The 14,376-nt window shown below is 34.7% G+C and overlaps 1 protein-coding gene and 1 pseudogene across 3 annotated transcripts in view; both read right to left on the bottom strand.

Moving 5' to 3' along the window:
- The window catches only part of Chd1 (chromodomain helicase DNA binding protein 1), a 76,774-nt gene that overhangs the window by 42,317 nt on the left and 20,081 nt on the right, over positions 1-14,376 (bottom strand). For 2 of the 3 annotated variants that reach the window (XM_010603351.3, XM_010603349.2), the window contains exons 3-5: positions 4,554-4,755; positions 3,327-3,455; positions 1,733-1,797 (exon numbers count right to left, since the gene is read on the bottom strand). In XM_010603351.3, the coding sequence (XP_010601653.1) occupies positions 1,733-1,797; positions 3,327-3,455; positions 4,554-4,755 (396 nt within the window). The remainder of the gene's footprint in view (positions 1-1,732; positions 1,798-3,326; positions 3,456-4,553; positions 4,756-14,376) is intronic. The other variant, XM_010603350.2, reaches the window with a different exon arrangement.
- Positions 8,927-9,058, bottom strand: LOC117287498 (annotated as a pseudogene).

Genomic DNA, 14,376 nt, shown 5'->3' with positions numbered 1-14,376 from the left:
AAAAAACGAGTACATTGTTTTTTATCTTAACATTGTTTTAGGGCTTGGACAAAGAAAGTAGCAATATGTAGGATATATGGAAAAAAATATTTTTATGTTTCTAAAATGTCTACATTCAAGCAAATATATCCATCATCTCAAATACTTATTTTTTAAAGTATCATTCTGGGCTGGGGATTTAGCTCAGTGATTCTGCCACCTGCCTTGCAAGTGCAAGGACCCAAGTTCGATCCCCAGTACCAAAAAATAAATAAAATATCATTCTACTTTTACCCATGCTAAATTGAGAAATTAGCAACTCATTTGAAAATTTAAATAGCTGACAAGGCATAGCATTTGAAAATGCAACAGTGCTGCATTGAAAACTAGAATACTGAGCTATCTCCTAGGTAGAGCACTTGCTTAACATGTGTGAAGCCTTGGGTTTGACCCCTAAACAAGTCTTAGACAGACAGAGGGATGTGAGAGAGGAGGAAAGGAAGGAAGGGGAGAGAAGGGGAAAAGGGAGAGGAAAGGAGAAAGGGAAAGGGAAAAAAGAGTAAGACAGGTAAGCAAAGTGTCACACACTGTAATCCTAACTACCTGAGAGGCTGAGGGAGAAGGGTGCAAGTTCAACAAGTGAATGCCTCTCTCAAAAATGGGCTAAGGGTACAGCTGAGTGATACAGTATGCACAATTTCATTACACACACACACACACACACACACACACACACAAAGAGAGAAACAGAAAACTGTAAGGCAGGTCTAAGAAAATAGACATCTGGTATACCAATAAAGGAATTAAAAACATGATACAATAAAATTCAGAGGATAAACTGATTCAACACACATCTATTAATAAAAGTACCTAAGGGGATTATAGAACAAGAAAGAACATATCCAAATAACACAATGACTGAATTTCCAGAAACAAACAAAAGATACAAATCTTCACATTAAAGATACCCAAATCCTGTGCAAAAATTAAGTAATAAATTCCAAACAGGCATACCAAAGTGACTGTGCAAAATATCAAAGACAAATAGAAAAATGAGACAAAATTGAGTGTTTCTAAAAAACAAAAGAAAAAAGGGCTAGGTGTGGTGGCGCACGCCTGTAATCCCAGCACCCGGGAGGCTGAGACAGGAGGATCCCTGTGGGTTTGAGACCAGCCTGGGCTACATAGTGAGTTCCAGGTCAGTCTCAACCACATAGTGAGACCCTGTCTCAAAAAAAAAAGGGGGGGGGAACTAAACACTGTTAATTGTATATAAGTCAAGAATTTAAAACAATACTTTGTCAAGAGTTTTAGGCAATTATAGTAAGCTTCTAAATTATTTTGCAAATGAAGTAAATTTCATGTGCACATGAATAGTAAGGACTGAAATCATCAATAATCCTGTGGTCCCTAAAATTCTATTTCTCAAGCTATTAAAATTTTAGAACTAGGGCTGGGGATTAGCTCAGTGGTTCTGCTGCCTGCAAGTGCAAAGACCCGAGTTCAATCCCCGGTACCAAAAAAAAAAAAAGAAAAATTTAGAACTAAGCAGATCTTTAAAATTTATAAATATGTAGGGGAGAGGATTATAGGAGTTTAAGGGGTATATTAAAAAGATAAATATTAAGGGCTAACAGCTTCAATTTTCTTTAAAATGACATGAATAAAGAATTCAGAAGAGTCTATTTTTGGGCAACAATTTTCATAAATACAAAACCATCAGTATTTTCCTGAGAGGAACAAAATGACATACTCTTTATGCTTTTTCCTTTTGATGTCACTCGATGAGTCATCAGAATCATCACTGCTAGAAGAATCCTGTAGGGAATAATAAATGTCAGTGCCATTCAGGAATGGTTATAACTTAATCATGTTAACAAAATTTTACTTGCTATAATTATGCAAGACTTGTTTTGCTAATAATAGCAACTGTATCTGTGTTCTATATTAGCTTAAAATAACTAATTTATTTTACTGTAAATTAACAATGAAATCAGGTAAATAATCACATCAGCATTTTGGGCAAAACCCAAAATCTATCTCTGGTGACCATCACTGTTGCCCTGGATATCAGATGGAATCCTCGCTGTCTATATGCTAAATTTTGAACTAACATTTTTCTTCACCATGAGATCAGTATTTTGTTTTTTGTTGTGCTACTGGCGACTGCCACTGCCATTGCCCTGAGCTACATCTCCAGCCTGAGGGTCTCAGTAAGTCACTAAGTTGCCTCGGCTGGGATCAAACTGTGGTCCTCCAGTCTCAGCCTGCCAGAGTGCTGGGATCACAAATGTGTACCACATCTGGCTCTAGATAAATTTTTCTTGACTGCATTGTACACACACACATATATGCTTGCACAGTTTCTAGTTGTAATCTATTCTTTTGAAACTTCGATGCCAATAATTTTGCATTATTCAAGAGCTAGAATATGGAATCAATCTAGATATCCAGAGAGAAAAAAGAAAATGTGATACACACACACACACACACACACACACACACACTCTTGACTACTATTCAGCAAAAAAAAAGAATAAAATTCTATCATTTGGATCAATATGGATGGAACTGGAGGTCATTATGTTAAATGAAATGAGCCAGGCACAAAAAAACAAACAGCCCGTCTCACTTATGTGTGGATGTTCTGATCTTGCTGAAAAGCAGAGAATAGGATAGTGATTTTTAGGCCTTCAAAGAATGTGGCAGAGGGAATGATGGAGAGAAGACAGTTAAGGGTAAAAGAGTATAAATGGATAGGAACATTAACTTCTAAGGTCCTATAGCATGGTACGATAACTATGGCTGACAATGAATTGTTTCCAAATAGCAGAGATGATTCTGAAAATTCCAAACACAAAAATGCTGAAAAGGTCTGAGCTGACAGATGTGACTAGTATCTTCATCCAATCATTTTACATTGTATACATGTACTGAAATATCACACTGAACCCCACAAATATGTACAATAACTGTGTCAATTAAAAACAAAAATATTTTAAAACAATTTTATGTTAATATTCTGTACAAATGTAACTTAATAGTATAACTCATGTATTATATATACATGTGTATGCATGCATCACAATTACTTCCTCCATATTTCACATTTAGTTTATTTCTTCTTTTGCTAGGATGGGCAAAGGCTCATAAACTGATTATTTTGGATTAATCCCTTGAAGCAAAAATAAATGATATATCTATATTTCAAAATTCTTCATACATATATTTAAATGCAGGTATCTCAAACTTAAGTCTTTGAAGGCTAAATGTTTTTAATAGTTTCATAAATACTAAAAGATTAGGCACTATGTCAACTTTAAAAACAGCTCATAATGGAAACTCACCTCTTCTGAATCACTATTAGACGAGGCTGGATGTTGCTGTTGCTGCTGCTGCTGTTGTTGCTGCTGCTGCTTCTTAAGCATTGCAGATCTCTGAACAGCAAGGATACTAGGGCTAGATTTCCAAAACTGCTAAAGAAAACATTGAGGGAAAGATGAAATGTTTGGGATACTGAATATAATAAAACCAGCTTATTAATAATTCCATTTATTCCTGCCAAAAAATAAATGATTTTCTTTATTCATGTTACATATAATGCAGTATCATTGTAATAAAATTAAAATCAAATGTTGAGTTTTAACTATAAGCAATTGAGGGTACTTTGAGTTCCACAGATGATGGTAATAGTCATGGGGGGTATTATTTTTTAAAAACTGATAAAGGGAATAAATATGAGAAAAGGAAAAAATGGAAACAAAGTCTTTGTAAATAGGTAAGGTTGGAGGGGTTGAAGGAAGGACAGGGAAATAGGGAAAAAAATAGGAACCAAGATACATCACATAAAGGTACAAATTCCCAAAGATGAATGTCATCGTATTGTATACTTAAATGTACCAATAAACGTAATTAAAAAAAACCTGATAATATGCTACTACTAATGCTATTCCTAATGCAGTTATCTGTTTTATCGGTGTGAGTAAAGATAAAGAGCCTGACTCAGAATATCAATCATAAATCTAGGTCACAATGCACATTAGCTCAGTTGACTTTTTCTTTGATGATGGGGCAAGACTTTCTCCATGACGAAACTTGCATGTAGACTTATAGTTTTGGCCCAAGCTTCTTATCTCAATATGAATTGATACTCTTGAGTAACAGAGCACAAGCTACATGAAGTATGGACAGGTTTTAGTTTAGCTTCTAGCTTTTTTTTCTCCAAACAAAATAGCTCTTACTCTCTTTTCCCAATTACCTATAAGGAAGCAGAGCTCTAATAAATCTTCCTGCTATTAACCATAAAGTACCACCTTTGAAAGTAGATCTTGTAAAGCCTTCTTATCCACAATAGTAAACACTTATGAACTTAAACTTCTGCCTCAAAAAGAGGCAGAAAATTTTATCATGTAAGTGTGCATTTTATACTTGCTCATCTGTAACTATAGATTGCTTCTCTTTTAAGCTATTCTACAGAAACATAGCCCCAAGTTTCAGAATCACTAAAAGTAACTCAATATTTCTATAAACTTACTCAAATTAATACAAGAAATTTACTTTTCATTGGATATTACCTCAGCTCCATCAACTTTGGGTGGCTTTGCTTGAACTTTGTTTTCTTGTGATGCATCTGACTCAGAGTCAGACTGACTGCCTGAGTCAGATCCAGAATCAGAGTCGCTGCTACCTGACTGGCTACTGCTTCCATCACTACTGCTTCCAGTACTCGAACCAGATCCAGAGCCTGAAGCCGACCCAGAATCATCATCTGATGGGCTACAATTTGATAATAAACAGACCGTAAATAAAATTCATTAGGAATTTAATTTTTCTTAAAAATCGGTGTAAAGTCTCAAATGATTAAACATTTCATACAGCACTGCCTATGACCAAGGAAATAGAAAATTAATCTTCATTTAGAGTAACTTATACACTTAGTATAGTTTTAGCTAAAGCCTAAGCAATAAGATCGAGATAATGAGCAAAACCTACCAAGTACAGGACCCTAAGGCTAGATGTAACAATTATAAAGTACAAACTTTAAAAAGGTTAAATTATTGAAATTCTTACAGTACCAGGCAAAGGTAAAGTTTATTTGTAACTCCTAGTTGTTTTCAAGACATCTCTGTTCTGTAATATCAACTGAATGCAATTATAATCAAGCTATAAAATATAATTTACTTTTAAAAATTAGTAATGCTGTGAGAAAAATCCTTTAAATTTAAATGGATCCATAGATAAGTATGAAATAATAGCAAATTCTAGTAATTCCTAATCTCTAAACACAGAAAAAACAATAATGCCTCACTGAAAAGCTTTTTTCTCATTCTAATTCTTTGTCCAAGGTAGCAGAGAAATGGTTTGGACTAACCAACTCATTATGAAATATTTTTTATCTTGGAGACCATTACATGGCTTTAAAATCTGAACTGTTGAAAATTAAATTTCCGGTACATAAGGTAGATCTAGCATTCACAATGATTTCATTTAGCTTCAAGAGAAACCACAGGTAACTAACTTATGTATACCTGACAAAATAAAAGCCTTATACTCTCTTCTTTATTTTTCAAAAAATTCCACCAGGTGGCAGAATTGCTCTAAGAAAAGAGACCATAGAATTAGTTAAGGACTTAAGACTTTTTAACATAGAAACAAACAAAAGTTTACAGAAAGGATTTTGATTCCACAAGTTAAAGTTAAAATATTTGAAGTATAGACAACAGTACCCATGTTCTAAAACCTAGTGAAACATAAGGTGTTCATAGAAACAGTAATCAAAAAATTTGCCTGTATTATAGACTCATGCCACTGTCATTTTTGCCACTATTCTACTTTCTCATCATATAATTCTGAGGCCCCAAAATAGCATAGGCCCATTCACTTAAAAGAGAAAGAAAAATTGACATATTTGACTTAAAACCTTTTAAAATCATTTTAGCACTGATATCAAAAAATACTTTCTTGACAAACAACTTTACTTCGTATTAACCCACTAGATAAGAAAAACTGTTTATTTACTCCATAAGTTTCACCAAAACCTATTCATGTGTTAGATGCTGGGAGACATGAGGTGAGTCAGAGTCCTTATCATTAAAAAACAAACAAATTTCTAACTCTGAGTAAGTCCTGTAAACTGGCAAGTATCATTCTGTGCTACATTTAAGACAACTGATCCATACAGAGCCAAGTCTGATGAAGTAATCACAGAGAATACTTAAAAGACAATGCTATAAAACTTATTCTTTAGTTAAGAAGAGATGGAGGTGTCTTTGCTTATATTTCAGATAATTTTGTTTAACATGATGCAATCTACACGTGTATCAAATCACATGGGACCTCATCAATACATATAATTTTTATATATTAAAAAATAAAATTTAAAAATATTACAAGAGTAAGAAATATATTTTCTAGACAGGGTCTTGCTATCTAGCTTAGGTTGTCCTGCTACTTACTGTGTAACCTAGGCTGTCCAATCCTCCTGCCTCTGCCTCTTCAGTACTGAGATTACAGGCATGAGCTACCACAGCAAACATTATCTTTACTGTCCAAAGAATGATCCCAAGGATATTAAGTGAAAAGAGCAAGATAAAAAACAGTATGAATACCCCCTTTGTACAAGAAAGAATGGGGGAATATTTACGTATTTATATACTGTACTTTCAAAAAAGCAACAATGGTAGCATAAACCAACAACTAATGTAAAAATGGCTACCCATGGATGGAAGAAGTTAGTTAGTCCAGGCAATAAGGACTGAAATCAGTCTTCAGTTTTGAAATCATGTAATGTTTCATACAATTCACTTAGAAATTCAAAAAATGAAAAAAATACAGCATTTTTTAAGGAAAAAAATCTCTATAAAACAATGCACTAAAACAGGTGAAAAGCTCATTCTTAAGTTTAATTTCAGCCTACTGCTACGAATGTTCGAAAATAAAAATCTGATCATAGCTAAGCTTCTTTTAAGTTTCAGCCTTTCAAAGTTCCAACACTGATGAGGCCATTCAGGATTTCATCCCTGACTAAGTTTCAATTACAAAGTTCTCCATCACCTAATACCTAATGTTTTTAGCAGCCACTGATAATCACAGTTTTATCTGTTAACGAGAGGCAGTAAATCCTAATATTTTATCATTCTTCATTTACCCAATATACTATTTTTTCATTATTAGTGGAATACTTCTAAAAAAATTTTTTCCCTCGTATTTGTTAGTCTTGAGTAACACAAAAGAAAAGCATCTTTTGCTTAGTCATTCTATAAATTGGTCAACCTAGGCAGGCATAAATACAAGAACTGTAAACATCTTTTCTTTAAGAAACCTGAAAAGATGAATGTGAAAAGAAACTGGGAACTAACTGTACATTAAGACTTGCCTAAGAAAGTGCTAGCTAACTCAGCATATCTTCTTTTCTAAGTAATGGAGATCCAAAAATTATTCTGCAGCTAAATATGGCCACTTGTCTTATGTTACGACAAGTGAGACCCCAGTAAAAGGTCAACATGTACTGCTGGGAAAGCTGTTTAATGGTAGGTCTCAATAAGAAGGTACTGTTTTATGACCCTTCTGATTCTCCTTCAAAGTCTCTAGCCAACAGCAGAAAAAGATGGGGAGAGTGCTCGAAATTCACATCTGCACATGTTTTTTTAGCATAGAAATAAATGTTCTTTTCCAATAACATCAAGGTTATTGTAATATATCAGATGTTCCAGAGCCAGGGATTTAGCTCAGTTGGCACCACACCTGCCTGGCAAGTGCAAGTTCCTGATTTTCCTAGACTTCCTTCTCCAGACTACTTTTGGCACCTGGCACTTAACACATGCTTAATGTAAACTAACATGGGCAGCGGGGTGTTTTACTTAACAAGTATGTCCCTACTTTCTAGTATTCTATCTGACAGACTTTCAAAATATACTTGTAAATTTACAAATAAATGATTAATGCTATCTCCTCTTGCTCTCTATTGGAAAGTTGTGTAAGCCTACATCTTCCACACAAATTCTTTTTTTTTTTTTCTTTAGGCTTTGCTGCCTCTACACGTCTTTAGTTTTTTCCTTCCTTAAACTCATCTAATTTAAAACTGTTAAGCAGAAACTTTTGTTGAAAAATATGAAAAAAGTCCACTTCTCACAGCCACAACTGTCTAAATCTGGGTATCACCAGTTCCTATGGATGATCCATATACTCGAATTTACGAGTCACCTTCCCCAAATATCTAATACACAAAAAATTTAATTCATTTGTTAGCTGACTGAAGCTTATGGACCTTTCTCATATTTCACTTAAGACAAAAATTTAATCATACAACTCAGTTCTTCATACTATGTTCCATTTTACTCTTACAATAAAAACTGCCCTTAGTGCATCTAAGGAAGGAGTTTTCTTAGATAGTTTTCAGAGGAAACCCTTCTAGGGTTTCAGCATGAATGACAAAATTAACATTCTTAATTCTAGACGCAGCCAAATTCTTAGTTCCATTCTAATTTCACAGTCTTGTCCTTTCAATCTGTTGTCCTAAAACTCTTCAAATATCCCCCTGTGCTATGCTGTTTACTCACAGCTTACTGTTCTGCCTTTGGGTTCCTTTTCGTTTCTGGCATGTGCAAGCCTGGCTATGAGATATATGAAATCATTGCCTCAAATATGAGATGGCTTGTCTTATATCCTCTTCCCCATTCTCATCTTTTTGGGGGCTAAAAAAAAAAAAAATGACAAACACGGATAATATCAAAGCCAACAAAATGTACCACTAGCCAGGGTATCTGTATAATCTTAAAGGGTACAGTTCACTTATCTGACAGTGAAAAAGATGTAACTACACCTAACCTCCTGTGTTTTGCAGTCTCTAGTAGTGTGTTGTTTCTCTAATGCACTGCACTGTTTATTCCACATTTTTGAAAGAATGGGTTTTGTACATATATAATTTGAACCCGCTCGCCTCAGTTAACAAGGATTTGAAAAACCCTCAAGGGTTTCTACTGAAGACAAAAAGCCATGGAGAAACAATTTTGTGTAATCAAAATGATATAAGATGAATCAATTCCTACACTTGATCTTAGCCAAAAGGCCGAGAAGCGATGGGAGATGAATCAATTCCTCAATGAGTAACTAGAGGTGAGAAAATAGAAATTAAGGCAAAACTAAATGGAGTGATTCAAGCTCAGCATAGGTACCTACAACCCTGGACTTTTCCCCATCTGGAGAATGCTGCTACTTGGGAGAAACTGGTACAGCTTCCTACTGATTTAAGACTACTCAAAAATATGTCCTATATGTAACCATCTCCTATTTCCCTAGGCACAAGTCACTGCTCCTATTGCCAATATTTTGTATTTTATTCTTTTACAGTATTGCAATTACTTATATATGTCTCTAATGAACTTCTAAAATTCGTTAAACTGGGAGCTTCACTTTAGTTATTTTTATAGACCATTATCTATCATCCAGTTCAGCATAACTGAGGAAACAACATGGAAAGAAGCAGGCAGCACGATGTAATTTTAAAGAAAACTATATGTAATTTGATTTTTCAACTCAGTGCAAACACCCATGGAAGTATGCAGCATAGAAGAACAAATTCCATCTGTTTACTAAAAAAAAACAAAAAAAAAAAACCTGATACAGTGACACTTTGGTATTCATTAAGTGGTTTCAGAAGGTGCATCTTGCACTGAAAATGACAAGTACAAAACAAACTGGGCTGGAAAAGTATAGTGGGTCAAGAGGCAACTTACACCAATAAGTTCAGGCTTGCATGTTCAGTACCAAAACAAACGAATACCAGGACAGTATTTTCTTGTCAAAATTCACTCAGTACCAAATTCAATGAGATAAAGCAGTCAAGTGTCAAGGTATGGACTGTATAAGCAACATAGTATATGAAATAAACTACTGCTTCTTAGGTAAATCCTTTGATAAAAAACACACACTAAACCCAGAACAGAGAAGGATTCTTTGTACTTGTAGCATCCATTTATACAGCCAACTGTAATTACTACAAACTTTCCTGTCAAACCAAACTTCCTCCTTTCACTACCATAATTCAGAATTTAGTCTACTTCAAACTGTGAAAGAAGTATTGCAGATGCTGCTGCAAATGACAGTAATTTTAATCCAGGTGTGGTGGCACATACTTATCATGTATGCCAGAAGCCCTTAGAGAGGCTGAGGTAGGTAAATTCCACGTTTGAGCCTACCCTGGGACACTTAGCAACTCAGCAAGACCATCTTAAAACAGGGGTCAGGAGGAGGCTGAGAATGTAGTTCAGGGAAGTACCAAAAATAATAACTCACCTCAGATGCAAAAAAAGAATTGTTTTAGACATAGTATAAATAGTCCGTATACTATCTATAACATCACTATTTCCAATGATCCCACAACTTTACATAAAAACTCTGAATGACAGCATTCACTGTCTTCTACGGTCATCATCTGCCTTTATGTTAAATTACTCTCTGCTTTTTGCCTAAATCTACAGAAATATCTCACCATCCCAAAAGCCACATTACCAAGACACTTTCAAAACACATAAAATGTAAGATTACCAGGGCTTTAAGTGGTCCTGAAAAGGGCAAAAAGCAGGAAAATCAAACCTTTACTTTACTGGCATTAATGTGGAAGTCAACCATTTTCCCTATGATCAAATTATACACCAGAACTAAACAGATTTTGTATCTGAGTTTACCATGTTCACCTGACATGTATCTGTGAAGGCTATTTGAGAGAAACTGGAATATTAAGTGTTCCATTGAATTTACAATATTAAGTAGTTTGTCAATCATCTAAGCTCTTAATGATAAACTGTATTTCTAAAGTAATAACTGTACAGCTGAGAAGTAGCTACTAAAAGTCACTTTTATTAAAAAAATAAAAAAGAGTACCCCACTATACTTGTTCTTTATGCCTCAGCTCTGACAAATACTAAAGACAATTCCAGAAATCCCTGAATGGACAGAACTCTGTCTCCAGAACTTTGTATTTTAACCTCAGCACTGATTCTGATCTTACATAATCTACACACACTAAGAAATTTCTAAGTGTAGTTATTCACTTGATGACTTCGGACTAAGCAGTCACCTCATTGCAGTGACAGATAATAATGTATTTTCAATTATAAACAGCAACTCTCAGTTACTCCTTTATAACAAGATGATTCTGGTACAATAGATTCCTGGGGTCCCTCGCTAAAACTGGTCTTTCTAACTACATTCAGATGGGAGAATACACTCCAATAGCTAGCCTTTTTTGTTAAATTCTACTATGATTCCTTATTTCTCTTTCTTCAACCAGATAGCCACATAAAATTTCAGCATAACACTGAATGAACTTCAGGACAAAGAACTACAAAGCTAAGATGTCCAATACAGTCTGTTTTAGAGGACTTGAACACATTATCAGGAAACAAAAACCTTTACCCTCATCACTCATCTGAACACACATCAATTGTTCTTCCTTTCTTTCCAAAGGATTTTTTGTTTGATCATTAAATTTAGAAAAATTAAAGTGCTCCATGAAAATTTTCCATACAGCTCATTGCATCACTCCAGTAACTTAAATTCCATTTTCTTTCATTTCACTTGTATGCCTACATGGCCTCATAAATCTGAACACACTTAAGTGACTGCATATATAAACTGTCTCTTGGTTATTAACCTTGAGATTATAATAATCATTATAAATGTCAGTTTATAACTTTGAGATGCATGAGGGAATGTTGTAGGTTAAACAAACTGTTCTGTAGAGCCCTGGGGTGAAGGATACACAAGTCTAGGTGTTTGACAAAACCCACAGAACTACGTACCACAGACCGAAACACATATGTTGAAGATCTTACAGTGAAATGCAGACTGACAGATGAAACGTATCTTTATGACAATCACCCTGAAGAGGCTAAGGGAAACAGCTAATATGAGTAGATTTGAAAAACAGTGGTTTGACCAGAAGGTGTAAGGCTACATATAAAAGTATACTGTGACCAAAACACTGTATTCTAGTTGGTAATTTCGCCTGCGGACATAGCCTAAAAATTCTAAAACTGTTTTCCCTACATATTAGATTGGATGTATGGGTGCATGGCTGGTAGGTACTGGGAACCAGTTTCTCACTGCTGCACTTGCAGGTTATAAAACAGTAAGGCAGTAACTGGAATGAGCCTTATGGTATGGTATAGGCTTTGAACTGGAGACATCCGTATGAAATTATGTTTACCTTAATACAAATACAGATGGACAGATGCAGAAATAACTATTAATACATAGATATACAGAGTTTAGTATGTATACACCTATCACCTAGTTCTGTCTACTTGGCTGAGAGGACCTAGAAGCAGGAATACTTGAGTAACGATGAGCACATTCAACATTCAAATCTTGGTTTCTAATAACACGCTACAATTCTACAATCTTTGAAGAATGGCTTATTCTAAGGCAAAAGGACGAGAAGCTGGGCTTTGCAGTACATGCCTGCAATCCCAGCACTGGAGTGGAGGCAGGCACGAGGCAAGAGGGTTGCCACAAAGCTAAAACCAGTCTGCAGCCAGTCTTAAAAAACAAAACATGGACTGCATAAAAGAATCAGAAGCTAACCTGAAAAGGTTTCCAGTGTCCAAAGTTTGATTAATTTGAGCAACAAAATAAATAGCTTATGGATTATAAAACAAAGTATTAAATTATACAAAAGTGTATACATATGATGTAATAAAGAATTATTTGCAGAAATTCCAATTAATATGTGCAGATACTCCAACTAGGAGATGGAGCTTAACTACCAGTCAACTCCACTGAGAGGACGCTACACAGTGACTTGAAACCAAAGAATAACTTGTGTCCAAATAATAATATGAAAATAAATACTAATTTTACAGTGGAGAGACCTGGCAAGTACTACCCTGACCAAGCGATAAAGGTTAATATCAGTGCCCCACACCATGTGATGAGAACTTTATTTCTCTAATATTCTTCCTAAAAATCAATCCTAGTTTATCCTAAGAAAAACACTAGACATGTCCAGATTTGGGGACCTTCTACAAGATACCTGCCAAGTATTTCTCAAAATGTTTATGATCAAGGAAAAATAAGCAAAGAGAAAAATCACATGTATCAAAGGACACTGAAGAGATATGACAACTAAATCAGGACTCCAGACTAAATCCAAGAACAGAAAAATAGCATTAATGCAAACACAAAATCCAGGTGAAATCTGCAATTTAGTTAATAGTTTAAAAAATATTTTAAAATTTGTCTATACACCTAGTTTTTCCTTCTAAAAAGTGGTAATTGTTAACACTGCAAATATCACAGTTTTGTCGTAATTCATGTAATGCTCAATGTCTTAAGTACATACACATGCCTGGTTCAGTCAGAATAAAAGCTCAACAATCATTAGTTGTCACTGTTACTGTTTCTAAAGAAATGAAATTCACTTAGCTTCCTGCTGTCATGGCCCATGACACTATACCTTGGGAGGTTCCCAGGAAACAAAAGTCCACACGTAACAATATCAGTAACTGTGGCTCCAAGTGAATATGAATTTAACATATAAAGAATAACTTAACAATCTTGTTAAAATAACGATTCTGAATTCTGCGGGCTTAGGATGAGGTCCCAATTCTTTATTCCTACTAAATCTCGCAAACTCACATATATGTTGCACCCACTAGAACTACATTTCTGTCTTAAACCTTCCCATAGAAAAATATTTTCTCTATCCCTTTCCACAAAGACATACTCTTATTTTTAAACAGAGAACTGTAATGGATATAACCCACCATTCATGAAGACATTAAATAAGCAACTACTTAAAACAAACATAACAAATGGGCAATTTCACATTTACATTTGTCTACACACTACCTTATATCTATATACAAAAATCAACCCTTTGAAAATTAAGTCATGTACAATTCTCTTAACCCTCATCAGTTAAAATGAAGTCTAAATAACCCATACTAAACATCCTTTTGTGAGATGTGATTTTTTTTTCATGGTTTTGGGGATTCCATCCGGGACCCCATGCATTTTAGGCATATTCTACCACTCACTGGACTTCATTCCCAATCCTTTTCGAGATAAGATCTCACTAAATTGTCCATGCTGGACTTGAACTTCCAATCTTCCAGACTCAGCCTCCAGAGCAGGTGGGAGTACATGATGCATGCACAACCTAGCCTTAGCCTGGCTCTGTGAAATTTTTAATTTGGTAACGTCTTTTGCACAGAAAGTAATTATTAAAGCTCCTGTTAAGTAGTATATTGAGTTTTTAAAACAAAAGGAATACATATAATTTGGGATTTAGTATCTTGCGCAGGATATGTTAAAAAAAAAAAAAGAAAAACTCAGAAGCATATACTGAACTGGGAAATAGGAATTAACAAAAAAAAAAGAAAAAAAAAAAAGAAA

The sequence above is a fragment of the Fukomys damarensis genome, unplaced genomic scaffold (genome assembly GCF_012274545.1).
Source record: "Fukomys damarensis isolate Sample0158 unplaced genomic scaffold, DMR_v1.0_HiC HiC_scaffold_3, whole genome shotgun sequence".
Lineage (NCBI taxonomy): Eukaryota > Metazoa > Chordata > Mammalia > Rodentia > Bathyergidae > Fukomys > Fukomys damarensis.
Note: the sequence above shows the minus strand (reverse complement) of the source record. Positions and strands in the feature narration are given on the sequence as shown.